Source organism: Mobula birostris, chromosome 17 (assembly GCF_030028105.1).
Source record: "Mobula birostris isolate sMobBir1 chromosome 17, sMobBir1.hap1, whole genome shotgun sequence".
Taxonomy (NCBI): Eukaryota; Metazoa; Chordata; class Chondrichthyes; order Myliobatiformes; family Myliobatidae; genus Mobula; species Mobula birostris.
In genome coordinates, this window is record NC_092386.1 from 26,542,452 (window position 1) to 26,569,292 (window position 26,841).

A 26,841-nucleotide genomic window follows, 5' to 3' on the forward strand; every position below is an offset into this window, starting at 1 on the left:
ATAGGGCATTTGGCCCACCATATCTGCTCCACCATTCCATCCCTCTCAATCCCATTCTCCTAACTTCTCCCCATAACCTCTGATGCCTTAACTAAATAAGAACCTATAAAACTTCACTTTAAATATACCCAATAATTTGGCCTCCATGGCCTCCTCTGGCAATAAAAAACATAGATTCATTGATTCATTAAGAAATTCCTCTGCTTCTCCATTCTAAATGGATGCTCCTCTATTCTGAGGCTGTGCCGTTGGTCCCAGACTCACTCACTATAGGAAACATCCTTTCCACATTCACCCTATCTAGACCTTTCAATATTCAAAGGTTTCAATGAGATCCACCCTCATTCTTCTAAACTCCAGCAAGTACAGGCCCAGAGCCATCAAACATGACTCATATGATAACCTTTTCATTCCCAGAATCATTCTTGTCAACTTCCTCCAGACCCTCTCCAATGCCAGTGCATCTTTTCTTACATAAGGAACCCAAAACTGCTCACTCTGACTAATGCCTTATAAAGCTTTAGCATCACATCCTTGTTCTTGTATTCTAATCCTCTTGAAATGAATGCTAACGGTACACTTACCTTCCTTACTGTCATTTCCACCTGCCAGTTAAACTTTAGGTATCTAGCATAAGGACTTCCAAGCCCCTTCACACCTCTAATTTTTGAATTTTCTCCCCATTTAGAAAACAGTCTACACCTTTACTCCTTCTACCAAAGTGCATAATAATGCACTTCTCTACACTATATTCCATCTGTCACTTCTTTGCCCCGTCTCCCAGTCTGTCCATATCCTACTGCAGACCCCTGATTCCTCAACACTACAGCCCCTTCAGCTTTCTTTGTATCATCTGCAAACTTGGCCACATAGTCTTCAGTTTTGTTACCCAAATCGATATAATGTGAGAAGAAGCAGTCCCAACACTGATCCCTGCAGAACACCATTAATCACTGACAGCCAACCAGCCCAAAAAGGCCCCCTTTATTCCCACTCTTTACCTCCTAACAGTCCTGCCAATCTTCTATCTATGCTAGTATCTTTCCTATAATACCATGGGCTCTTATCTTTCTCAGCACGTGAGGCACCTTCTCAAAAGCTTTCTGAAAATCCAAGTACACAGCATCCATTGATTCTTCTTTGTCTATCCTGCTTGTTATTTCTTCAAAGAAATCCAACAGATTTGTCAGGCAAGATTTCCCTGAAAGGAAGCCATGCTGACTTTAGCCTATTTTATCATGTGCCTCGAAGTACTCTGAAACCTCATACTTAATAATGGACACCAACATCTTCCCAACTAATGATGTCAGGCTAGCTGGTCTAAAATTTCCTTTCTTCTGCCTCCCTTTGTAAAGAGTGGAGTGACATTTGTAATTTTCCATTCCTCCAGAATTATTCCAGACTCAAGTGATTCTTGAAAGATCATTACCAATGCCTCCAGAATCTCCTCAGCTACCTCCTTCAGAACCCTGGAGTGTTATCCATCTCGTCCAAATGACTTATCTGCCTTCAGACCTTTCAGCTTCCCAAGGAGCTTCTCCTTAGAAAAAGAAACAACACTCACTTCTGCCCCTGAAACTCTTCATTTCTGGCATTCTGCTAGTGTATTTCACAATGAAGACTGACACAAAATACTTAGTAAGTTCATCCACCATTTCTGTGTCCCTCATTACTACCTCTCCAGCATAATTTTCCAGCAGTTCGACCAATATCCTCTCTTTTCTCTTTTTTACTATTTATATATTTGAAAAAAAGTCTTTCGGTATCTTCTTATATCATTTTAATATTATTATCTTACTTTCATATTTCATTTTTTCCTCATCATTTTTTTTGTTGCCTACTGTTGAGTTTTAAATGCTTCCCAATCCTCTAATTTCCCACTATTTTTGCTATATTATATGCCCTCACTTTTCCTTTTATGATGACTTTGATTTCCCTTGCCATTCACAGTTTCCTCATCCTCCCTGTAGAATACTCCCTTATCTTTAGGATGTATCGATCCTGTGCCTTCCGAATTGCCCCGGAAACTTCAGATATTGCTGTTCAGCAGCTTCCTGTTATTGTCCCTTTCCAATCCTCTCTCATGCCTCTGTAATACTCTTTACTGCACAGTAATACTGATACGTCTGACTTTAGCTTCTCCCCCTCAAGCTGCATGGAGAATTCCATTTTATTATGCTCATTGTGTCTTAAGGGTTCCTTTGTGTTAAGCTCCCTAATCAAATCTGGTTCATTACACAACACCCTACTCATATTGTTACTCGATAATCTATGTGAGATGACACGCAGTCATTTACAATGTAAACTGGGATTTGGTGACAGAATGCCAAACAGCAGCTTTGCGATCAGTTCTCATGAAGTGATGGATTTGAGAGTGATATCTAGTTATTCTCTGGACCAGTACTAAAGAAAGCCAATTGCAACTCCAATGCTAGTCAGCATTTCCTCTGAATCTCAAGATAATTAAATTCAAACAATCAATCAGTCCTAATCCAAATATAGATGGACAACTAATTTCGTACATTTTAAGTTGTATTAAGATGTCACAAAGAATAAAGAAGTACCATATTAATTTTAATGACCTGGCATAAATTTTTATTATGGATCTTATTAGAATATATTTTGTAATTGTTGATCTTTTTGAAGCAATTTAACTTAAAATAGACCTTTTAATGCATCTAGATTTTATCTGAGTTTCAGATGGGATTTCTTTCTGTAAAGCATTCCAGAAATGTAGTCCACTTACCGTTGTAGGACTTAACTTTCTGGAATATTACTACTGGTATTCCAAAGTAGCGGATCTGAAACACTCTCCACATAAATCTCCATGTATCCTAGTATTTTGGGAAATGTGTAAAAACTATTTGAGTTGACTGCCTGAGCCAAGTAACTCTGAAAATAAGCTTACAAAACACTCCCTTGACCTGCTACCAGCCAGAGACAAGCATGGCTAACAGCTGCATAATTCAATATAGAGATTATAATGCCACTTCAGTGGAATTATCTGACATACTTACATCTTAGAAATTAGTAGCAGGATTGCATTTGTAGAAATAAAAGGAAAATAAAGCAAAAGTTTTTTAGAAGTTGATCTAAACCTTTCGTGTAAAGGTAATTTTATTTTCTCAGAATTCGTACACATGTTGTGTTAATTAATACTGTGGAATTGCCTTTCCCCTTATGTGTGCACCACAAGCTGCTTGAAAAACCATCGTGCGGGCACTCTATAAATTCTCTCTTTTGGGATCCAGCACCAACCTGGTTTTCCCGATCTACCTGCATATTGAAACCCACCATGACTATCGTAACATTGCTCTTTTTACATGACTTTCCTATCTCCCATTGTAATTTGTAGCCCACATCCTGGCTACTGTTTGGAGGCCTGTAATAACTCCCATCTGGGTCTTTTTAACTCTACCCACAAGGATTCTACATCTTCCAATCATATGTCACCCCTTTCTAAGGATTTGATTTTATTTTTTTACCAACAGAGCCAACCCACCCCCTTCTTACCTGCCTTCCTGCCTATCTTTTTGCTACAATGTGTATCCATCGATATTAAGCTCACCGCTACAATCTTTCAGCCACGGTTCAATGATGCCCACAATGTCATACTTGCAAATTTGTAACTGTGCTGCAAGTTCATCTGCCTTATTCTGTAACAGTGAATGTTCAAATATAGCACCTTGCGTCTTGTATTCACCATCCTTTTTGATTTTGATCTCCTTTTACATTGCAACTCATCTCAATGACAGCAATTTTGCACCAGCATCAGCCTCTCCTTGCTAGCAGTCTCGCTACACTCTGCCTCAGCTTGTAAACCCACCGCCCCATCCTCAGCACTATCACTCTGGTTCCCATCTCTCTGCCAAATTAGTTTAAACCCTCCCCAGCAACTCTAGCAAACCTGCCCCCAAGGATCTTGGCCACCCTCGGGTTCAGGTGTAATCTGTTCCTTTTTGTATAGGTCAGAACTGATCCCAATGATCCAGAAACCTGAAACTGTGCCCCCTGCACCAATTCTTCAGCCACACATTCATCTGCCAGAGCATCCTTTTTCACCCTCACTGGTGCGAGACACAGGCACAATTCAGAGATCACTACCCTGGATGTCCTTTCTAACTAGGACCCCATATTCTCTCTTCAGGACCTCCTCCCTTTTCCTACCTCCGTCGTTGGTACCAATATGTACCACGACGTCTGGCTGCTCTCCCTCCACCATTAGAATGTCATGGATCTGATCTGAGGCATCCTTAACACTGGCACCTGGGAGGCAACATAGCAACCGGGTGTCTCTATGACATCCACAGAACCTTGTGTCTACTCCTCTAACTATTGAATCCCCTATCACCACTGTTCCCTCTAATTTGTAATGACCAGTCTGCGCTAAACTCTTGTGCTGTGCAATTTTTCGCCCAGTGACAACAACATGTGTGCACTGAATAATTTCTTCAACAAAAACAGTATAAGTAAGCCAGTTCTAAAATCTACAGACAGTCATCGCAAACTCCACGTTGCCCACATTATCTGCATCAGAAACTGGAGAAGGGAAGATGATCGTGTACAATCATGAAATACGCTTAACATGTCAACGAGGCAGAGGTTGATAAGCTTTGGCATGCAGTTTAAATTCCTTTTGTGTGCCTGTAGAAAAAGATGCATGCATGCGCAGACCTTAGAGGGAACATCGCCTATCACTACTGCGCTCCTATTCCGACCCTCACCACCACCCGCCTGCCCTTCTGAGACACAGAGGCAGATTCAGTGTCAGAAGCCTGCTCCAGCAGGTTGTCCTTCCCAACAGCATCCAAAGCAGTATAGTTATCAGTGAGGGCAAAGGCCACAGGGCACTACATACAGGCTGCAGCTTCATTTCCTCAGCACGGTCTCTACAGAGCTGCAGCTCAGTGCCCTTCATGCAGAGGTAGTTATCTGAGAGACTGGAGGTCTCCCAGAGTTTCCACATCTCACGCAAAGAACTTACCAATGCCTCCAGACCCATTCTCAGTGCACTACCTACGTACTAATAGACAAAGAAAGGAAGCTTACTGAGAACCACTGCCTGTAATATGGAAAATATTGTTTTACTTGTAACTGCCTCTGTGGTAGGATCATGATCAAGTGTGATTAGAAATAATAGATCTGTAGGCTAGAAAATAGTCAGTGCCTTCAAAGGCTCATTGTAATAAATAAACAGTAGTTATTTGTGTTCCTGCTTCTATAAAATCCAACACGATTTTATAACAAAGCTTTCAATTAGATAATAACTGAAACATGTGGAATGTTTTAATATTACTCAGAAGCTTCACTTCTCACGAGCATAATGGGAGATTGTATGCAAAATGTTCAGTAGAGAACCACTTTTTCTCACCTGCCTATTACTTTCCCCTGGTTCCCCTCCTCCTTCCCTTTCTGCTGTTGTCCACTCTCCTCTCCTATCAGATTCTTTCTTCTCCAGATCTTTACCGTTCCCGCCCACCTGCCTTTACCTATCACCCTCTAGCTAGTCCTCCTTCCCCTCCCCCACCACCCCCACCTTTTCATTCAGGCATCTGCCCCCTTCCCTCTCAGCCTTGAAGAAGAGTCTCGGCCCAAAATATTGACTGCGTATTCACTTCTATTGATGCTGCCTGACCCGCTGAGTTCCCCCATTCCAGCATTTTCTATGCGTGGCTTTGGGTTTCCAGTATCTGCAGATTTTTTTTCTGTTTGTGAAGTAATGAAGAAGTCTTTGTATAGAATACTTAACAGAACTAAAGCTTTCAAGTCACTTTAGGACATATGGTGGAAAATAATCCAAAGCTCAGTTAAAGAAGTGGGTTTTAAGCAGCTTTTTAAAGAGGGAAAGAGAGGGAGAGATGGAGAGGCTTAGGGAAGGAATTCCGGGGAGTAAATCCTTATCAGAAGAGTAATCGGTGACAAAGCAATTGCAATCCGTAATGTTTAAGAGGATGAAGTGAGGATGGGGCTAATCTAGGACTAGAGGTCACCGTCTCAGAACAGACATCCATTTAAACAGTGATGAGGAGGGAATTCTTCAGCCTGAAGATGCTGAATGTGTGGAATTCATTGCCATAGGCTGCTGTAGGTGCAGTCATTGGATACACTTAAAGTGGAGCTTGAGAGATTGTTCATTAGTACGGGTACCAAAGGTTATGGGATGAAGGTGGGAGAATAGGGAGAATTTCTTATGGAAGTTATGGGCAAGACATATCAGGTGTCACCTCGTGAAGAAGCAAGGGAAGGCGATGGAATGCTTTGACATGAATTTATGTTTTAAAATCTTGACTGGGTAAGTAAGCAGGCAAGCACAAGATGATAAGTGTACTAATAAAAGATTTTTTTCCCTTCACCAGCCATGTTAGCATTTTGCCTGAGTAAACTGTGTGGTCTCGCGCATTGGATCGTGTCACTGAGCCCAGCTTGCTGGAACCCTGCCAACTTTGTAACGCTGCTGCAGAGGTCACTTTAACCACATGATGCTTTCCATATGGGAAAAATAATGTGTATCAGATGACATCTTGTGCTTTTCTAGAAGTGACCATACAGCAATGTATGTTATAGGCTTCAATAGTTAACTAGTTCTGAGATACTCTGCGACATTCATTAAAAATTGTGTTTAGATGATTTCAAAAGTTCCCAGCCAATTTTTAAGATTATGTTTGGTTATTAAATTTACTTCAAACCTTCACATTGATATTACGAAATATCATGTGCCTATAACACAGCGATGTTTGTAACAGCTAAAACTTCACTGTTACCCTGTGTTTGATATACAAATGAATTCAAAGTCCTCAAAAAAATGACTTCCCTGGACATGAGACCTGTTGGATGATGAGATGGGGAACTACTGTACCTGTGATAATCATTCATCTATGAGTTAGTAGTGTTTGTGACAGCTTGTATGTAAGGGGGTGGGTGGGAGGGCGGAAGGAGATGCTCTTGTTGTTGCTGCTTGTGTTGTTCTGCTGAACACGGTGGGCATGCTCTGTTAACACTGGAATGAATGGCGACACTTGCACGCTGCGCACAGCACATCCTTAGGTTGTGCTGGTTGTCAACACAAACAACGTATTTCAGGTTGAAGGAACAACACCTTATATTCCGTCTGGGTAGCCTCCAACCTGATGGCATGGACATTGACTTCTTTAACTTCCGCTAATGCCCCACCTCCCCCTCGTACCCCATCCGTTATTTATATACACACATTCTTTCCCTCACTCTCCTTTTTCTCCCTCTGTCCCTCTGACTATACCCCTTGCCCATCCTCTGGGTTCCCCCCACCCTTTCCTTCTCCCTGGCCTCCTGTCCCATGATCCTCTCATATCCCCTTTGCCAATCACCTGTCCAGCTCTTAGCTCTATCCCTCCCCCTCCTGTCTTCTCCTATCATTTCGGATCTCCCCCTCCCCCTCCTGTCTTCTCCTCTATCATTTTGGATCTCCCCCTCCCCCTCCCACTTTCAAATCTCTTACTAACTCTTCCTTCAGTTAGTCCTGACGAAGGGTCTCGGTCTGAAACATCGACTGTACCTCTTCCTAGGGATGCTGCCTGGCCTGCTGCGTTCACCAGTAACTTTGATGTGTGTTGCTTGAATTTCCAGCATCTGCAGAATCCCTTGTGTTAACGTATTTCACTGTACGTTTCAATGTACGTGAGATAAATAAATGGATCTGAATCTGTGTGTGTGTGTGTGTGTGTGTGTGTGTGTGTGTGTGCAGGACAGTTTTTTAAGAGGATTAAGAATACACGTTTAAAATTGACTGCATAAAATATGCAGGTGCTGTTATAAGAAAAAGGCCTCTATCTATCTAATCTAATCTAGATATTGAGATACAACGCAGCCCTACGAGGGGCGATGTCCAGCAAGCCCCGATTTAACCCTAGCCTAATCACAGGACAATTTACAATGGCCAATTAACCTAGCAACTTGTAGGTCTATGGACTGTGGGAGAAACTGGAGCACCCAGAGGAAACCCACACAGAGGACATGCAAACGCACAGGCAGCAGCAGGAACTGAACCCATGTCGCTGGTACTGTAAAGCACTGTGCTAACCACTACGCTACCGAGCTGCCCCATTTAAAAGGGAAATATAAAAGATACAGAGGGACTGTGCTCAACACAGCCTACTAATTGTATGATTCCTAGGCATATGCAGGCCAAGCTTCAGACTTTGCTTCCCTGACCTTGTCACAAAAAGTGGGTGAGCAATTAATAGGTCTCAGATGACGGACCCTGAGAAGCTGTCTGTATAAGTAATACTTGAGTTATCTTGTATATATATTGACTAAGTATTCTTGGTCATTTAAATAATGTTATGTGTAAAAACATGTTAATGCATAAGTCATCACATTACCACGTGACACATGCATATCCCGCTTAAAGTAAACCCGAAATTAGACCCAGATTTCGGACTCCCATGTCGTTTGAATTAGTTTAATGATTTGAAATCACAAAACAAAACACCATCCTTCGACTACTCTTTTAGACTTTTGACAGTTTGCTGCTGATCCAGGATTTTATTCAAAGATGTTAAAATACTTTTATAAAGAAGTTTAAAAAATAATTATTAAAGCTACTATCAACACATCTAAGTGGCAACATACAATTGAAACAATAATTAAGATAAGTAAGTGAACCACTTGCCTTATCAATTTAGGTCGATGCCATCACTCAAATAAATGGGGCTGCTTATCAATAGCAGCACGGCTGGGTTATGTCTGAATGACATCCAGCTTGTCGCCTCTGTGAGACTGAGCTCTGCCCTGTACTTATCTCCAACTTCTCCGTGCCAGAGGAGCAGTCAGAGTTGAGCTAGCTTGCTTCCCCGCTGCTCTGCTGGCGAATGGTGATTAATAATTTATTTCAATCAATATTAGTTTCCCTGTTCAAATTGGGTATGTGTTTGATTGCCTTTATTTAAATGATGAATGCCATAGGACTATAAGACTTAGGGACAGAATGAGCCTATTCGGCCCATTGCGTCTGCTCCTCCACTCCATTGTGGCTGATTTATTATCCCTGTCAAACCTTATTCTGGCGTCTTCTCCCCATAATCTTTGTTTTCATTAATAACCAAGAACCTATCAACCTCTGCTTTAAGTATACCAAATGACTTGGCCTCCACAGCTGTCAGATGCAATGAATTTCTCAGATTCACCACCCTCTCTCATGTGGATAGGGTGGTGAAGAAAGCTTTTGGTATGCTGGCCTTTATAAATCAGAGCATTGGGTATAGGAGTTGCAATGTAATGTTGAAATTGTACAAGGCATTGGTGAAGCCAAATTTGGAGTATTGTGTACAGTTCTGGTCACCGAATTATAGGAAAGATGTCAACAAAATAGAGAGAGTACAGAGAAGATTTACTAGAATGTTACCTGGGTTTCAGCACCTAAAATACAGAGAAAGGTTGAACAAGTTGGGTCCTTATTCTTTGGAACATAGAACATGAGGGGGGACTTGATAGATGTATTTAAAATTATGAGGGAGATAGATAGATTTGACATGGATAGGCTTTTTCCTTTGAGAGTGGGGGAGATTCAAACAAGAGGACATGAGTTGAGAGTTAAAGGGCAAAAGTTTAGGGGTAACATGAGGGGGAACTTCTTTACTCAGAGAGTGGTGGCTGTGTGGAACGAGCTTCCAGCAGAAGTGGTTGAGGCAGGTTCGATGTTGTCGTTTAAAGTTAAACTGGACAGCTATATGGACAGGAATGGAATGGAGGGTTATGGGCTGAGTGCAGGTCGGTGGGACTAGGTGAGAGTAAGAGTTGGGCACGGAGTAGAAGGGCCGAGATGGCCTGTTTCCGTGCTGTAATTGTTATATGTTATATGTTAAAAAAAGTTCCTCCTCAAATCTGTTCTGAAGGGTTATCCCTCTATTCCAGGAGGGTCCCAATCTGGGCTCCATAGACACTTCAGTTAATGGTCGGGCTCCATGGCATAAAAAGGAATGGGAAACCCTGATCTATTCTGAGGCTGTGCCTTCTGGTCCTAGACTCCACCACCAGAGGAAGCATCTTCTCCACTTTATCTAAGCCTTTCAATATTTGATAGGCTTCAATGGGATCCCTCCCTCATTCTTCTGAACTCCAGCGAGTACAAGCCCAGAACCCCTTCATTTCCAGAATCATTCTTGTGAACCTCTTCTGGACCCTCTCCAATGCCACACTTCTTCTCTTGCAAAAGGGGCCCAACACTGCTCACAATGCTCCAATTACTGACTGACAAATGCCTAATACAGCCTCAGTATTACATCATTGCTTTTATATTCTCATCCTCTCGAAATGAATGCTAACATTGCATTTGCCTTTCTTACCACCGACTCAACCTGCAAGTTAGCCTTTAAGGAACCCTGCATGAGGGCTCCTAAATCCCCTTGCACCTCTTAATTTTATCCCTGTTTAGAAAATAGTCTATGCCTTTATTCATTCTACCAAAGTGCATGACCATACACCCAGTGCATGGCATCCTTACTAATACCAAGATAGCAAGTTATCAAGTGTGTGCTGAAGAGGAAATCTGTCAATCCCATTCCTCTGCTCTTTCTCCACAGTGCCGAAAATAGTTCTCTTAAATACCTCTCTGATTACCTTTCGTAAGCCGAGAAATTTTGCTCGAGTTCTCCTCATAGTTACAGCAGGACATGGAGAAATTTCAGGCCAGTAGTAATATTTTATCATCAATCTTGTCTCAATTCCATCACATTGCCAAGGCAAATTACATTTCATAACCAAATACTGAATTATATCAATGGCATGACAGAAGGACGATGCACATTAGCAACGGGTATTGGGTCATTCATGGTTTTGTTCATGTTACAATACGATTGTGAGAGCAAGAATTTTAACCAACTGTAGAGGCTCAATTAGTCTAGGAGCATCAGCATAGTAAATGGGAACTTCTATGAATTGAGACATGAGAAAATTAATACATGTTCAGAATTAGAAATTGGGAAAAATCAGTTTGGGTGACAAATAAACCCATGATGGAGACAAAATACAGTAAAACTCTGATAATCCGGCACACTCAGGAATCTGCAGGGGCTAGTCCAGCAGTCTTCCCAGACTGTTGGATCTTATTTCTATTTATACCCAAGCACACTTCTAATTCACTTTATTTTAGATGTTGCACTGGAATAGAGTATATTCTTCCATGAACCATGTAAGATCAAATTTCAAAGTACATTTATTATCAATGTATACTGTATACAAGCTATGAAAACAGCTGAGAGGATCACAGGAGTCTCCCTACCGTCCATCTGGGACATTTATCAGCAGTGCTGCTAATGCAGGCCCCTTTGTATTATGAAGGATCCCACCCATCAATCTAACATCCTCTTTGACTTTCTACCATCAGGCAGGAGACTACGATGCAAAAAAAACAAGAACGGCCAGGACAAGAAACAGTTTCTTCCCCCTTCTGAACTCCATGCAGCATCATATTAAAAGTGTGACTGGTGAATCTGTTCCCTCACCTGCAATATTTAATATTAATGCACTTTAGTTTATTTATATGTGATTCATCTGTAGATTTTATCCTTACCTTCATAAGTTGTGTACTACTGCGCTTTACACCCTGATTTGAAGAAATATCTCATTTCAATATACATTATATGGTTATGAAAGCCCTTTTCACTGGGCATCTCTAGAGATGTGGCTCGTAAGCCCCTCGCTAACAGCCACTGACTCAGCAGTGAGAAAACCCCCTTTCTCAGACTCCGTATGTCTTGGGGTAGATGTGACTTGGTCCCGCCAAACCCGTGAGGTTGGGAAGTCTTGCCCACCTGAACCCTGGTTAGTGTGAATGCTGTGTGATTTACTGCTTCCCTGCAATCTCCCGTTGGCAAGGACCGTACACTGCATACAATTATATTAGAAATATTTATGAATGTTAGCTTGACCAAACAGTTATTAAAGAACAAAAGAAAAAGACCCATCATAATTAAACAGTCAAATGTGCGCAGGCTGGAGCTCAAACCTTCCAAAAGCCATTGTGTTCGATGTACTCACGACACCAGCTGCTATCTTGGGCTTCATCGGATCACGCCAGGTCGAATCCTATAGCCAGTTCTTTCGAGCTTCTTCTCTTTGCTTCTCCCATTGAAGAAGGTTTCAACCCACCTCAATGTCCATCACAAAAATCTCTCCCCCAGTGTTCTCTAGATCGGGAGTCCCTAACCTTTTGCGCACCGTGGACCAGTTTAATATTGACAATTTTCTTGCAGACTGGCTGACCCGGGGGGAGGAGGCGGGGGGTGTTCAATTTCAACAGTGCGTGACAGGGAATGAGCAAAGGTGCAGCTGACTCATATCATTTCCTTGTGGCCCGGTAGCACATGCTCGCGGCCCGATACCGGTCCGTAGCCCGTTGGTTGGACACCACTGCCCTAGAACCTTCTTCCAGTTCCACCCTCCTGATTGGATGACACAACATTCCTAAGCATCCGTTATCTTTAACAGTAACCCAAACACTCCCTGCAGAACATACTGCTTCTATAGAAAACCATTCCATGAAATACCCTAGAACATTAGCAGTAAAATCTTTACCAGAGCGTTACAGTTATATACATATATATAGTTAAATGACAAGTAAACGACTTGAATTAAGATTTGCCTCCTTACAGGCAGCCACAAAACAAAGAAATCCAACAGAACACATTAAAAAAAGGTCTGCCAAACACTGGATGTGCAGAGAGAAAAAGATATAGTTCAAACAATAAAAGTAAACAAATAATATCCAGGAGCTTGTTAGTTGCAGGCCCCAACCTCTGTTCGATGCTGAGTTGAGTAAGCCTCATGGAGTCTCAGGCTGAACACTGGACAGTCTGCTCCTCTGGCCCCAACGTCCTGATCTTTTCAATCTGGCCCAGCACTCTGTTGGGTCGTTCCTTGCTCTTGTACACGGCCCTCACTGCTTCGATACGCTCTTGTGCCCGGCCCCCGCCTGCTCGATTTGGTCCATACCCAACCTTTCCAATCTGGCCTCGGCACTTAAATCAGACAAACAACAGGTTGTTCCTCACTCTCGGGGCCGGGCCCCACTGCCTTGACTCTGCCCCACCTTGGAACTAGTTCCCTGAATCTCCTCCAGGTCCTCTCCAGCAATGGCCAAGCATTGGCTCATTACACCTTCTCCGGCCCAGGCCTCACCGTCTCAATTTGGCTGATACCCGCTATACCATAACCGTCCTGCACCTCTGAGACTTCAGCTCACATGGTAGAAATGCCAGGTTGCACAGGCAGTTCAAAAGCTTGTCTCCAAGTGGGAAGTTACAGACTATTGATTGCATTGATCATTTCCTCAAAAAAATACGACTAATAAAGTGATTAGTAGTTTTGTTTGCTGCCAGCAAGTCGTCGCTGTGCTCCATCAGTGCCATCTTAAACCAGACCCCATCCTGAGTTTCAGAGAGTTTGAGAACTGGGGCCTCAGTGGGGTTCATAAGGTTGTGGGAAACGTGGTCTCAGTGAGTCAGATACTAAGGCATCAAGGTTTCCAGGTAGTTAGATAGCAGATTCTGAGCATGTACAGTGGATGCAATTTAAAACTTGATGGATCTGGGTTCAGACATGGTGAGTTGAGATCATAGAGAGAATTTTTACATCTCATATCTTGAGACCAAGCATCAACTGTGCTTATTAAATGTAAGGATAATTACAGGAAAAATGCAGGTTATATGTTTCTTCAAAAAACAAAGTTGTTAAGAGGCTGATTTTGGCTTTAGACTTTGTCAAATTTAGCTGGCACAGTGCAATAAATATAATTTGAGGTCATGAGTTTATTGTTTATTCATAACGATTGAAAGATTAAAAAATGAGCAATATATGTTAAGAAGAATCACTGTGTTTTAAGATCTACAATGGCTATAATTTCTGTTCAACAAGATGAAAGGTGTAAGTACAAAAATTCTTCCAACATTTTCACCTACTACACAACAAATCTTATAAATCTCAATTTTTCCAAATTGTACAGAGACCTTTTCAGTTGTCATGGTGAAAGTGTGATATACTGTACACTCAGTGGCCACTTTATTAGGTACACCTGTACACTTTGTTAATGCAAATATCTAATGAGCCAATCAAGTGGCAGCAACTCAAAGCATAAAAGCATGTAGACATGGTCAGGAGGTTCAGTTGTTCAGATCAAATATTAGAAATGCGATCCAAGTCACCTTGACCATGGAATGATTGTTGGGTGCCAGACAGGGTGGCTTGGATATCTCAGAAACTGCTAACCTTCTGGGATTTTTTCGCTTACCAGTCTCAAGAATTTACGATAAACAAAAACCATCCAGTGAGTGACAGTTCTGCGGGTGAAAGTGCCTTGTTAATGAGAGAGGTCAGAGGAGAATGGGCAGACTGGTTCAAGCTGAGAGAAAAGTGACAGTAGCCCAAATGACCACTGGTGTAGAGATGCTACTTGCCCTGTGATATTCATGCCCAATCAGCAGGAAATCCAGTTCAGTCTCTGGGCGTTCCACGAGTGTTGGCAGTAGGTTGGCCTCCCGGGTTTTATCCCACAAGAGTAGCCTGTCCTGCAGCCTTGGCCACTGCAGAACTGCTCCTTCTACATGTTCTTGTGAGATGATTTCTATTTGACCTTGCCTTTCAGCCAGGCACTTGACATCTGTGCAGCACTGCATCTAAAATATACCCGTGTGAAGCAAAGACTTGCTGCAAGTAGCACAGACACTGTTCTGCGTGTATCCTGACAGGGGAATTAAGGAACTGTGGTAAACATGTTTTGGTACATGTCAAGACTGACTGCGGTGCCCGTCCAGCTTGTCCCAGTTTCCTGCGTTCAGCCCACATCCCTCCAAGTCCCACACCTCCATCTACTCCATCTGCTTCTTAAATGATACTACTGTGCTTGCCTCAGATGTGATTAGTTCCTGGAACTCTTTAATCACAAGTAATGAATGTACTGGCGGGCCGGTTGCCCCTTAAGCTTCTACTGGATAGTTACTGGCATGATTAATCACTGACTGGAGAAAATCCAACCTTGCCATATGTGGCCATGTACGCTGGATAGTAGACCCCATAACCAGAATTCACTCTGCTTCTGCTGATTTGAATTATGAATGTCTTTCCTCAGATCAGGGTGTGGGGGCAGAGGGGGCTTCTGATTGACTGAATCAGAGTTCACCAAGGTTAATTCAAGGCAGTCTCCACTTTGATTAATACAGGCAGCTGTTGGCATCCATCCTAACAAAGGGAAAGCCAGGAGTCCAAAGAGTGTCGTTGTGACACTGGCTGGTGACTTGTATTTTATAGTGCCACGGTGGCAATTGACTGCTCCTTCCAGCTCACAGGACCCCTTGCAGTGGCCACTGTCCTCCTCAGGCTGTGTTGCCTTGGGTCTGGCTCTACCTGCCTTGGACCAATCCAAACTCTACCGACTAATGTGTTTTACTGGGGCAGCCGTGGCCCGCTGCTCGAAGAAATTGCAACAGAACCAAAATGTAAGATCATTCCTGCCTGATCAAGGAGTTAGAGAAGGCTAGCTGGAATGTTCTGTCGCAAAGAGCTCTCGATTAGCTGCCTGACTTTAACCCTTTGTGCACAAACTTAGCTCATCCTATTTCAAGAAATGGCTGGGCCACAGCCAGATCCCAGAAGCATAAACTGCTACGTTTCAGAGCCCTGCGGAAATATCGGAGCTTCAAAGAATTCTGCCTCAACATCCTTCCTCAAAGGGTGTCAGTGTGACACTGGCTGATGACTTGTATTATATACTGTCCCACTGCCAGTTGACTGCTTCTTCCAGCTCACAGGGCCCCTGCAATAGCTGCTGTCTTCCTCAGGCTCTATTGCCTGGGGCCTGTGTCTACCTGCCTTGGACCATTTTAAACTCCGATGATTGACAGGTATTGTTGTGGCAACTGCGGGTTGGGTGGTTTATGAGCTACCTCAGAATCTCCTTCCTGTTAATAATATTGTCACTATTATAGAGTTATACAGTTTTTGCCATTACATTTTTCAAACTTTCTACATGTATTCTTACCAGCTCATCTATCATCTTCCATTTATAATATTCTATCCACGATCCTGCACCAACTCTGAAAGGGACATGTCATAATTTGAGCAACCCTCTCCTAACTTCAGCAGAGAGCGTAACCAATGGATGAAATGACACAGCAGCAATGGATGTTGTGGGAAGTATTCCCAGTGGAAGAGGATGGGGGGGGCGAAATGGTGAGGAGCAGTGGCCCGTGGCATTTTTTGTGTGGTTGCCAGGGAAGTCTCTAAGTCTCTGAATGTGTGCACTTTGGGGATAGTGGCAGGGCAGGTAATCGCTGTGTGTCACTGTTCCTCCGGGCTTCCTGAATGTGGATTTCCTTCAGCATTCTGCATGTGTTGCTCCGGATTTCCGGCATCTTTAGAACGTCTTGTGTCTATAAATGGTGTTTTGGAAGCGACAGGAATGGTTCTGTATTTGCGACCATTTGTATTTTATCCTTAAAGGAGAAGACAAAATTTATGTTGCTATTTTTTCTTCAATTAGATCTGTCATTTCATCACACTTCGAACCGACATACGCTCGAAAGGTTTTCCCGTGTTTTGATGAACCTGCTATCAAGGCAACCTTTGATGTCAGACTTGTGCACCATTCTCAGTTTCTAGCGCTGTCTAACATGCCAGCAATCGGTGAGTAAGTGCGTTAAAAAGAGTTTTCTAAAATGTGTTTGGGTTTTCTAAGTAAACTGTCCCTCAGCTAACTAGGCAGAGCAACATTACTCACACAGGTCAATTTATGTGTACATATGGTGGTTTGTAATGCTACAAGTCATATACTATAGAGAGTGGCATTTCATCCCACTATGACCTTGCCAATCAAGTGCCCATCAATAATAATCCTTTTTACCATTACTAGGTCTTCGGCCTTAGTGATTCACATGCTTCTCAAAGTACTTAGAGGGAGAGAGTCTGTCTTCACCATCTGTTTGGGTGGTGTGTTCCAGATCCCAGCTGCCCTCTGGCTGTAAAGGTTCATCCTCAGCTCTCCTCGAAACATCTTGCCCCTTCCGCTAAACTGCAGAAAGTTGTAAAGTTGGTCGGCTCCATCATAAGCACTAGCCTCCATAGTATCCAGGACATCTTCGAGGAGTGATGCCTCAAAAAGGCAGTGTTCATCATTAAGGACCTCCATCACTCAGGACCTGCCCTCTTCTCATTGCTACCATCAGGGAGGAGGTACAGGAGCCTGAAGGCACACACTCAGTGATTCAGGAACAGCTTCTTCCCCTCTGCCATCTGATTTCTGAATCCACATTGAACCCGTGAACACTATCTGGCTACTTTTTAAAATTTTTATTTTTGCACTACTTATTTCATTTAACTACTATATGTATATATACTGTAATTCATATTTTTCTCTGTTTACATGTATTGCATTGTACTGCTGCCGCAAGGATGGATTTCATGCCGTATGCTGGCGATTTTAAACCTGATTCTGATTTAACACTTCTGCTATCATGATATGGTAAACTGTTACATCAGCTGTCTAATCTATCTATATGTATCTGTCATTATTTTGTGTATCCGTTCCTTCCTCAACTTTCTCCATTCTAAGGAAAATAAACTCAGACTATCTGGTCTCCCTCATAACTGTGACACCCCATCCCATCCCAAGCAACATCTAGAATATTTCCTTTGCACCCTTACCTATGGCCTTCCTATAGGTTGGTGATCAGAATCGCAGATAGCATTCCTGCTTGCCAATATTTCGTAAAAATTATACCGTAACCTCTACCACCTCTCCCCTTTATATTACATGTCCCGGTTAAGGAAAGAAAGTACCCCCAATGCTCTCTTCACCATCTTATCTGTCACCCTTGAGAACTATTGGATTTGTAGATCAATATCCTTCTGTTCTTCAACTTCCTGAGGCTCTACAATTCATGGTATACTAATCCTCCCAATATTAGGAGTTACTTGTCCTCCCAAAACAAATCACTTCTCACTTGTCGGGATTAATTTCCATCTGCCATTACTTTGCCCACCTTACCAACTAATCAATATTATCTTGTATCCTATGACTATCCTCCTCACTATCAACAACACCACAAATCTCTGTCATTTCTTACTAACTTTCTAATCCAACCTCTTACATTCATAACCAATATATATCAAACATCAAGGGTCCCACCACCAATCCTTATGATAACACGTCTGGCTTTAGGCTTCTAGCCACAAAAATAGCTCTCCACATCACCCACTGCTTCCTATTACCAATTCAATTTGTATCAAACTTGCCAACTTGCCATGATTACCATGATTTCTAAGCTTTAGAACAGTTTTCCATGTATGATATTTTCAAAGGCCTTACTTAAGTTCATGCACTCTCCATAAATATGTTTCCTCATCAATATGTTTTGTTACACCTTGAAAAATACTGTCAAATTAGTTAGGTAGGATATTCCTTTAGCAGAGTCATGTTAACTATTCCCATTCAATCCTCACCTTTCCCAGATCAGATTAACCCTGAACCCTCAGAATTTTTCTGATAATTTCTCTATCACTGACATTGGACTCAAAGGCTTGCAATTACCTGACTTTTTCCTGCTGGCTTCCGTGAATAAAGATACCACATTCGCATTTGTCCAGTTATTTGGCATCATGCCTATGGCTAACAAAACTTACAAATCTCAGTTGGGGTTCCATCCAACAATTTCCTGACTGCTGCTAGATCATTTTATCTTAAACTGTAGATAATCTTTAAAATTTCACCCTTCACTGGATGGAAATGTTGCAGCCTGTGGTCTGCTTTTCTGATGCAGCACTTCAGTCTGTGATATGCTATATATGAATAAGGGTCAAAAATAGACCTCTCAGCCTGTTCGTAATCTCAACTCTTCATTCCTCTCTACTCACAGTAAGAATTCCCACCCCCTTGATTATCAAAAATATATCTATCCCTCTCTTAAAAGTATTAAATTATGCTGTTTGTTTGAGGAATAGATCGCCTTACGGTTCTCAGAGAAAAATATTGCATGTTTCTTACAATATTGAAATAGAAGATTGCTGTAGAGTAAGTCATAAAACCGTAAGACAAAGGAATTTAATTAGGCCATTTGGCCCATCTAGTCAGTTCTGCCATTCAATCATGGCTGATTTATTGTCCCTCTCAACCCCATTCTCCTATCTTCTCCTCATAACTATTGACTCCGTTGCTAACTAAGAGCCTTCACTTTAAGTATATCCAATGACTTGGCCTCTGGAGCTGACTGTGACAATGAATTCCACAGATTCACCACTGGCTAAAGAAATTCCTCCTCAACTCTGTTCTAAAGGAGTGCCCTTCTCCTCTGGTGCTAGACTCCTCACTATAGGAAACATCCTTTCCACATCCACTCTATCTAGATCTTTCAATATTCAATAGGTTTCAATGCGATCCCCTCTCATTCTTATAAACTCTAGTAATTACAAGCCCTGAACCATCAAAAACTCTTCATACGTTAATTCTTTAACTCCCGCGATTATTGGGTAGGCTTCCTCTGGACCCTTTCGAATGCCAGGGCATCCTTTCTTAGACAAGAGGCCCAAAACTGTTTACAACATTCTTAATGTGATCTGACCATTGCCTTATAAAACCTCAGCATTACATTCTTGCATTTATATTCTAGGCCTCTCAAAATGAATGCTAATATTGCATTTGCCTTCCTTATTACTCACTCAAGTTAACCTTCAGGAAATCTTGCATTAGGATTCCCAGGTACATTTGCACCTCTGGTTTCTGATGTCCTCTTCAGTAATATTTAACAGTGATGCAGAAAAGAAGTGGGTGGGACTAGCTAAGTGAATGTTGGCCTCAAACATCCTGACCACTTGCACCCTCTTGCCACCATTTCAGGAGCAGCTGCAATTTGTTAGCCACATTTCATACAAACAACATCCCATGCTGTATCCTTGTTAATTAATTCAAGGGCAAATAGAAAAGTAATGAATACATTGAGTAGTTTTTGTATTAGGATTGCAGTCTCACTCTCTACTTTTCATGGAAGAAGGTAAAATACTCTTTAAAATTTTGTTCCTGCATCCCTCCTCTTTTCCTTTCAGCAGAGCTGTCTTGTACAAGCAAATAGCCAAAGTTAGTTTGTTTTTAATGCTTTTAATCTTATATTCCCTGGGAAATGAACTGCTGAGATAGTATTTTGTGCTGCTCCCTGAGTAAACTGGGTGAGAGACTTGGGCCAGGCCTCTCTGACAAAAGCAGATGTAACATCTAGGGCGAGAGGTGACAGCAGATGGGCATTGGGTCGAATAGTTTAAGTATATAGTTTAATTACCAATAACAATGTAAAAAGTTTGGAGTAAAGTCTGGAAGTTGTCATTTTTGTGCATACCCATCCGATGTAGACAACATAGAAGCTCTTGACTCTACTGAACAGCTAGATAGACAATGTTATGACTTCCACCAAACCCTGAACAGGACAGGGCACAGAAGCCTCTTCTGACACTTGGTGTCCATTTGTCTATCCTGCTTAGCCTGCAGGCACTGACTGGTCTTGAAGGAATTTTTTGCAGGTTCCAATGAAGGTACCACAATGAAAACAGAGATTTACACAAGATCCCTGCTCCTACTGCTCCGAACCATTTGCTCCAATTCCTTATTTTAAGAACATATTGGTATATTTTATTTCCCTGTCCTAACCACCTGTGAGCAAATTGTCCCCATGTTGCATAGAAACCAAGGTAAAGAAATGCACAAAGGGTTAAAAAGAGATGGCTCTGCATTTGATGATGGGCTCACTGGTGGTCAGTGGTCCAAATTTCTACCTCAGTGGTACCCCATGGTAAGTGTCACTGTACGTTGTCTTTGTGTCTGCCTAGAATGTGCAATTGGAGAGCAACCCAGAACATCATCGTGTTGTATAAGCTTTGAGAGGTGGACTGAAGCCTTCGAATGAAAATGTTAAATGTCAGTAAAGGCAAATCAGTGAATCGTGGTACAAAGAAATGTACAAATGTTAATATTTACTCGGTCTAAATATTGATTTTAGATATATTTCAGTTATTGGAGAAGTAAATGACAACTGAAACTCTTGTAGCTGGATATTTCTCAGAAAGCAGTTTAATGGTCTTTGAGCGAAAGTTACCAAGTGTCTGGAGGCAGTGAATTTGTGCCTATGACTGGATAGTGGCAGGTTTTCCCAGTGGCTGCCCCCACGACAGGTTGGTGGTGTGGGTTGTACCCTCATGCCTGGATAATCGTGACTGAGCCTGAGCCCATATGATACATGATTGACAGTGACAGGTTTGCTTTCAGCAGCTTTTTCCTTCTTCCTTGTGCAAAGCCTATAGGTTTGTCCTACATTTCTACCTTTTCTACCTCATGCCAGTTTGTGTCCAGTGGAGGACATGGTTCATGAAAATACTGAACATACCTCTGTGAGTCTTAAATCAAAACATTTAAACTCATTAACAAGAGAAAATCTACAGATGCTGGAAATCCAAACAGCACACACAAAATGCTGGAGGAACTCAGCAGGCCAGGCAGTATCTCTGGAAAAAAGTACAGTCGGCGTTTCAGGCCGAGACCCTTCATCAGGACCGAAGCAAAAAAGATGAGGAGTAGGTTTTAAAGGTGGGGGGAGGAGAGCGAGAAGCACAAGGTGATAGGTGAAACTATGAGCAGGAAGGTTGAAGTAAAGAGCTGAGAAGTTGATTGGTGAAGGAGATACAGGGCTGGAGAAGGGGTAAATCTGATAGGAGAGGACAGAAGGCCATGGAAGAAAGAAATGGGGGGGATAAGCACCAGAGGAAGGCGATGGACAGGCAAGGAGATAAGGTGAGAGAAGGAAAAGAGGATGGGGAATGTTGAAGGGGGGGGGGGTTCATCACCGGAAGTTCAAGAAATTGATGTTCATGTTGGAGGCTACCCAGATGGAATATGAGGTGTTGTTCCTCCAACCTGAGTGTGGCATCATTGCAACAATAGAAGAGGCCATGGATGGATATTTCGGAATGGGAATGGGAAGTGGAATTAAAATCGGTGACCACCGGAAGATCTCACTTCTTCTGGCAGGGGCTTGGCGAAGCGGTCTCCCAATCTATGTCAGGTCTCACCGATATACAGGAGGCCACACCGGGAGCATTGGACACAGTAGGTAAACACATTTCACTTTTGTTCTTGCACATCAGCACAGCGAAGCTTAGGTTACCTTTTGCCTCATTGGTGTGTGCCTGATTTCACACGGGCTGGGGTTTAAATACAAAGGAAATTGAAAGCTAACAATTTCTAATTGGTAAAAGTTGACACCAAAGTGTGATGAAAGGAATGCATAGCTCCTTTCTTTACAGCTTTGCCAGTACATTGATGGAACAGACTGGCCATCTGTCATGTTGTTGTCTGATTAACATCTTCAGAATAGCAATGAGAATTGCTTAGGCTGAATAACAGGTGGGTGATTCTTTAGCAAGATGAAGGTAAATGTTATCTTCAGTGAAATTATGAACACCTCCACGAGATTTTTCAATTAGTTATGTGAATAGGTACATGGATGATATATTTACTAAGCAAGAGTGAATCTTTTTGATGAGAATTGTTAATGAAGTTCTATTAGCATTTACAGGAATCTTATATCATGGGAGAAATTGAAAATATTATGTCAGTATGTATTAAAGTTGCAGGTTTTATGGATTTGTTATTCCCCTCCACGCCTTGTGACACATCAGGCAGCAATCTTGCCATTTCTTTAGTATTTTATGTTTTTTTAACGAGTCCGAGTTGCTAGCTCAATGCTCAACCCAATGTGGATGGAAAGCTTGTGTGAGGAGCTGGCTAGATTCGAACCCGGGACAACTTGCCACGAAGTCCAGTGCTGATGTCACTACACCACCAGCTGGCTACCCTGGGAGTTCCTATATAGGCGTCTCGTAAAAGGTACTGCGTGTTGAGTCAATTGAACAGCAATTATGATGTCAATTTGGATAGTTGAAGTTGTTCAAGATCAAGGCTTGTGTGCTGTCATAAAATGGATGTTAGGTGGAGCAAATTTCTGAGGACAGCTGAATTCAAAGATGGTTAATGATAAGATTCTGAGGATTTTATGAGATCAAGAAAGCTTGCAAGAAAATGAATTTCAAGGTAGCACATGGTAACATGTACATACTTTGATTTAACTTTGAACTTGGTAAGGTGCCGATGTATTTCTCTCAGAGTTGTCACGTGGTGAAGATCATGTCCACTGTTCCTTTGGATGCACAGTCTCCAAAATGTTAAACAAAGAGCAGCCCTTCAGTTACTGGTGAGGAGAGCCCTGCAGCAGACTACAGAAGAACTCTCTGTAGTTATTGCATTTGTATTTGTCTGCTTTCTTGGAGATAGGTATGTAACCCTCAGGTTTGGCCGGTGGTGTTAGTCCAGGGAAGACAGTCTCTGGCCTTGCCAAACGTGCAAAATCTGAGGTGCAAAATCTCTTGTTTGTGTGGATGCTGTGTGATCTGTTCCCCGTTACAAATCAGTACCACAAAATAACAAACAGTACTCCATATGCAATTAAATGATTTAGCTTTATAATTCTTAATTTGACGAAAGGGGAGTTAAGAAAAACAAAAAGAAAAGGGCCCATTTTAATGAAACAGTCTAGTGTGCACAAGTTGGAGCTCATGGTTTCCCTTCTGTTGATCCTCCATTGATTTCCCCGGGTTTCGTCGACTCCCGGCCCCACTCCAAGTTCACTCCGTCCTGCTGTCTACGACCTCTCCTTTCTGGCACCTCCTCTCTTCATCTCTTGCTGAACAAAAGACCCAGATCACCTTGTCCACAGGCACATAACAAGAAAAACACTCCCTTCATTGGGCAACACACATTCCAAAGCCCCCGTTATCTCTAGCCATAACCCAAACACTGCTGCTATAGAGAAACCATTACATTAGCAGTGAAACCTTTCCCAGGGCGTTACACTCTCCCCCCACCCCTCCAAATTTAGTCATGTCCTCATGATTTTAAGATAATTTGCCGACCATTCCTGCAAAGCACAAATTCCAACCCAGGTGTAAAAGGCAGTGACATAGCTCCCCAAAGTGGTAGGGATCACACTCTGTTCCCCTGGTGCTACATAGGCCAGCCTATCCGGCGGTCTCCTGATTCTTTGAGACCAGCTGTGACCTCAGCTAATTCATAAGCCTTTTTCAGCTCCCTTCTCATATGAGACACATATTTCAGATAAGTCTTCCGTGCAGGTCTTCCTCGTCAGTCCCAAAACAAAGGTCGATGGGCAACCTCACCTCCACCTGCTCTTCTTGCTGATCTCCAAAGTCCCAAGCATGTCTAGTAAGGTCTAATTAAACCTCTTGGGCTGAGGATCACCCTGCAGGTGATAAGGAGTAGTCCTCGACTTCTCGACTCTGAGCATGCTCAGTAACTCATGTATGAGCCAACTCTCGAAATCCCGTCCCTGATCACTATGTATTCATCTGGGGAGGCCATAATAATCAAAATACTTCTCTCACAACACTTTGGCTACCGTGGGCGCCCTCTGATCATTGGTAGGGAAAGCCTGCGCATATTGGGTGTAGTGGTCCATGACTAAGACATTTGATGGCATCTGGCTCTATTGACAGGAAATCCATACACACCAGGTCTAGGGGCCCTGCACTCTGCAAGTGGGACAATGGAGTTGTCAACGTAGGCACAATCTTCCACCAAATGCATTGAATGCACGACTTGCAGTATTCTTCAACCACTGGCTTCATTTGGGGCCAGTAAAACTGATCTCTGAGCAATCCATAGATCTTTTCAACCCCCAAATGTCCAGAATCATCATGAAATGACTTCAGCACAATCCTTGGATACTTCTCTGGCAGAACCAGCTGGGAACCCTGAGGTCGGTCCGGAGGTGACATGACACAGGTGGTATAGGATCTGGTGCCTTAACTCCAGTTTGGGTCATTCTCTCAGTAATGGAGGCACCGCGGCGTGTTTCATCTTCTCCGCTTGGGCCATGTCTCCCTTTTCGACCGCTGACCAATACCGATGCCCAGATCATCTTGCTGAGCAGCTGCCTCTTACCCAGGACTCAATTTTGGCAACTGGTTTGTCTTCCGAGCAGTGAAGTTTCAGTAAACTTGTGGAATGGCGTCATCAGAAGCTCCCAATTGATCTTCCACTCGATTTTGCCCTTGCTTTCCGTCTGCCTTCACCGGGATGGCAAAATGACACATGGTTTTCACCCCCGGGGCAGGAGTGATCTCCCACTTCTTGTCCCTGTCCAGCCCTTCATGCGCCCATTGGGACAAAGCATCAGCATCAATGTTCCTACTTCCCGGCTGGTACTACAGGCTGAAACCATAGGCAGACAACACCGCCAACCACCGATGGCCTGTGCAATCCAATTTCGCCAAGGTCAGGATACAAGTTAGGGAATTGTTATCTGCCCTCACCTCAAACTTGGCACCATAGAAGTAGTCACTCAACTTATCCACCACAGCCCATTTCAATGCCAGGAACTCCAACTAGTGCATGGGATAATTTTTTTCAGAGGGCGATAGATTCACTCCGACAAACACAACACGTCTCAACCCGGTGCCCTAATCCTGATATAGGACACCCCCTAAGCCCTCTCTGCTGGCATCCATATGCAGTACATACAGCAATCGGGGGTCTGCAAAGGCACCTGGGTCAGCAGCTTCTCAGCAACTGAAAGGCCTCTTCATATTTCGCATCCCACCTCGGTCCAAAAGGCTCCGAAGGGCTAAGCTACTCTTTACCCTCCTCTCCTTTTGTCCTCCTCCCTTTTCTTCCCCAAGGGAGGGTAACCACACAGAAGCTGATTTGAAGAGTGACTCACTTTCGCGTAGCCCTTCACTTTTCATTTTCATTTTTAAAATCTTTTTATTGATACATAATCTTCTGCAGCTTTAAAATGATACAAGACTTCAACAAAATGATACATATACAGTTAATAAAGCTGAAGAAAAAAAACTTATCAAAAAAGAATAATATGATAATGAAAAAAAATTTATAAAGAAAAGAAGGAAAAAAGAGAATCCCAACTAGCTAAAAGAAAAAAAAAACACTAACTAAAAGGGAAAGAAAAAGAAAAAAGAAGAAGAAAGAGAAAAAAAACCATTAGGAACTATCTCCCGGAGCAATACATCTTACAATCATCTATATATATAAAGAAGAAAAATCATCAACTGCCAATTCACATTTATATAAAATAAGCTTGGAAGGAAACCATATAAATTAATTCAAATTAAATGATAATATTTGGCAAAAGAGCCCCATCTTCTCTCAAAATCGAATCGAGGATCAGAAGTTCTACTTCTAATTTTTTCCAAGCTAAGACATAGCATTACTTGAGAAAACCATTGAATTAATGTAGGGACAGAGGTAGCTTTCCATTTCAATAAAATAGCCCTTCTTGCCAACAATGTAACAAATGCAATTACATGTTGGTCTGAAGATGAAATACCCTGAATATGATATGGAACTATTCCAAATACGACAGTCAATGTATTCGGTTGTAAATTAATTTTCAGAGCTTTAGAAATTGTAGAAAATAAAGATTTCCAAAAAGATTTTTAATGAAGAACATGACCAGAACATATGTGACAAAATGGCTACTTCAGTTTTACACCTATCTCAATAGTTGTCCAAGTTAGGAAATATTTTGGAGAGTCTCTCCGTTGTTAAATAATAACGGTGAACAATTTTAAATTGAATTAAACAGTGATTGGCACATATCAAAGAAGAACTGACCATTTTCAAAACTCGCAACCAATCTTCATTAACAAAGGTCATATTGAGTTCTCTCTCCCAATCTTGTTTAATCTTTAGTGAGAGGTTATCTTTTTGAAAATATTGCAGGAAGTGTGTCTGAGAGAGAGAAT

At 42.3% G+C, this 26,841-nt stretch overlaps 1 protein-coding gene across 2 annotated transcripts in view; it reads left to right on the forward strand.

Moving 5' to 3' along the window:
- LOC140211574 (aminopeptidase Q-like) overlaps positions 1-26,841 on the forward strand; it is a 193,081-nt gene that overhangs the window by 13,626 nt on the left and 152,614 nt on the right. For both annotated transcript variants that reach the window (XM_072281418.1, XM_072281417.1), the window contains exon 2: positions 16,508-16,650. In XM_072281418.1, the coding sequence (XP_072137519.1) occupies positions 16,508-16,650 (143 nt within the window). The remainder of the gene's footprint in view (positions 1-16,507; positions 16,651-26,841) is intronic.